Source organism: Cebus imitator, unplaced genomic scaffold (assembly GCF_001604975.1).
Source record: "Cebus imitator isolate Cc_AM_T3 unplaced genomic scaffold, Cebus_imitator-1.0 Scaffold121, whole genome shotgun sequence".
Taxonomy (NCBI): Eukaryota; Metazoa; Chordata; class Mammalia; order Primates; family Cebidae; genus Cebus; species Cebus imitator.
Genome location: NW_016107436.1, coordinates 1804306 through 1806855, shown reverse-complemented (window position 1 = coordinate 1806855; position 2550 = coordinate 1804306). Strand labels below are relative to the sequence as shown.

Below are 2550 nucleotides of genomic sequence, written 5' to 3'. Positions count from 1 at the left end.
CAAAAAAAAATTTTTTTGAATAAGATCTGGTCGGGCGCGGTGGCTCACGCCTGTAATACCAGCATTTTGGGAGGCCGAGGTGGGCGGATCACGAGATCAAGAGATCGAGAGCATCCTCGCCAACATGGTGAAACCCCATGTCTACTAAAAAAATACAAAACTTAGATGGGCATAGTGGCATGCATCCGTAGTCCCAGCTACTTGGGAGGCTGAGGCAGGAGAATTGCTTGAACCCGGGAGACGGAGATTGCAGTGAGCCGAGATCACGCCACTGCACTCCAGCCTGGTGCCTGGCAACAGAGTGAGACTCTGTCTCAAAAAAATAAAAATAAAATAAAATCCTTGGGAGAGTGGAAGATCCTGATATTCCTCAATAAGATACATGGTTAAATTCAACTCAGTTTGATACTAAGAAATGCCTACTTTATACTAACAAATATTTTAGCAAATTTCTTGATCTCTACCACAGTTACTTAACGTAAAAGCAAAATCCCTCAAATGACTGGAGAAGGCCTCTAACTCTCGTTAGCTTGGATACCCTAGGGCCCAGCCATCCTGCATGTGACCATTCCATAAAGCCCCACTCTGCAGGGCCGTTAACTCTGTCCTCTTCTGCTGTCAATCCCTTTCTACTCTCATTAAATGGTAGCAGCCATTATTATGTCAATTTAATTCATGTCTACCCTTGATATTCTTTTTGCACATGATTTTTGGGCCTCAGAACATTTGTGGGGAGCATCGGGGCATGGTGGCTCATGCTTGTAATCTCAGCACTTTGGGAGGCCAAGGCAGGTGAATCACTTGTAGTCAGAAATTTGAGACTAGCGTGGCCAGCATGGTGAAACCCCATCTCTACTAAAAATATAAAAATTAGCCAGGTATGGTGGCGCAGGCCTGTAATCCAGCTAATCGGGAGGCTGAGACATGAGATCGCTTGAACACAGGAGGCAGAGGTTGCAGTGAGCCAAGATCATGCCACTGCACTCCAGCTGGAGCAACAGAGCAAAACCCTGTCTCAAAAAAAATAATAATAAAGAACATTTAGGGGGTGGGTGGGATCGGGAGGACCACCCTGGCATAACTATAAATTAAATGTCCTGGGGGCACCTGGGAGGCTTCACTTTATTCCTAGAACTGGATTGATGTGTTTTCTCGTTTCAAGCCTTACATGAAACTTCAGGCACTTTTCAGAGTTTACACTGAACATGGGGTGTTATGTCTATGCTGGGTAGATAGATAGCCAAATCTGAACATGCTGCCCTTTCCTTGGTGCCTCTTCTTGCCAATTTCATGGACACTAAAATATCAGGGAGCTTGACATAAATTTTGAAAGTTCATTAATCTTTGGAGTAAACAAAGCAAATGTAAGACTTCTAAGAGATTCTGTGATCTTTACATGTTCATGAGCTAGAAAACGTCTGTTTATTGTTTAAGAGTTACTCATTTGCCTGACATTTTTTATTTGGTAATTTCTGTTTTTGTTTTTGTTTTTTTTTTCCACCAGAGCCTACATTCATCAGTACACAAAATTTGGAATCGAAGAAGAGGACTTTTTAGATAGTTTCACGTTGTTAGAGCAGGTTATTGCCAGTTACTGTAACCTCTGATCTGGAACAATGGGAAAAGTACCTTAAGGCATTTTCGGACTAAAATATTTTCAGTACTATTTTCTCTGTAAAGTTTTCAAAGTTCCATTCTGTTAAAGTAACCAGGTAGAATGCTAAGTCTATTCTGTATACGATGCCCACAGAAAGGAAGACAACTTTTTAAGTGGAGAATAGCATGTTTTCAATGAAAACGTCCACTTGGTATTTCATTTGTAAGAAAAAAATGGTGCTTTATTCTTTATTATTTTATTTTTCTTTTTTTACACTCCATTGTATATACTACCATGAAAAATGGTGCTTTATTAAAGAACTTTGGGAAAACACTTCACCGAGATGTTGGGACTCTGGAACTAGCCAAGAAAATAGAATATTCTATTTGTCTACATGTTCCTAAATCTTACCTCTTTACTCCAAAAATAACTCACAAAGCCTGAACCAAACTGTCACAGCATCATTTCAAGCTAAGGAATTATAATTCTGTACTTAACATATTCATGCTTGAAATGAATGCTTTGAGCCACAAGAGGGAGATGTTGTCAAATCCTACAGTGTGACCATGTATTTTGAGTATTCTGTAACGGTAAGAGTTTCTATTCTAACCAGATATTTAAAAATAAATGTGAGGGCAGGGCGCGGTGGCTCACGCCTATAATCCCAGCACTTTGGGAGGCCAAGGCGGGTAGATCACGAGGTCAAGAGATCCAGACCTGGCACGGTGGCTCACGCCTGTAATCCCAGCACTTTGGGAGGCCAAGGCGGGTGGATCACAAGCTCAAGAGATCGAGACCATCCTGGTCAACATGGTGAAACCCCGTCTCTACTAAAAATACAAAAATTAGCTGGGCATGGTGGCGTGCGACTGTAGTCCTAGCTACTCAGGAGGCTGAGGTAGGAGAATTGCTTGAACTCAGGAGGTGGAGGTTGCAGTGAGTCGAGATCGTGC

General features: G+C 41.9%; 1 protein-coding gene across 1 annotated transcript in view; it reads left to right on the top strand.

Moving 5' to 3' along the window:
• The window catches only part of TUBD1 (tubulin delta 1), a 30529-nt gene extending 28295 nt beyond the window's left edge, over nucleotides 1-2234 (top strand). The window contains exon 8 of the mRNA XM_017539722.2: nucleotides 1505-2234. Coding sequence (XP_017395211.1) covers nucleotides 1505-1607 — 103 coding nt within the window. The 3' untranslated portion in view covers nucleotides 1608-2234. The remainder of the gene's footprint in view (nucleotides 1-1504) is intronic.
• Nucleotides 2235-2550: the final 316 nt, after the last annotated feature.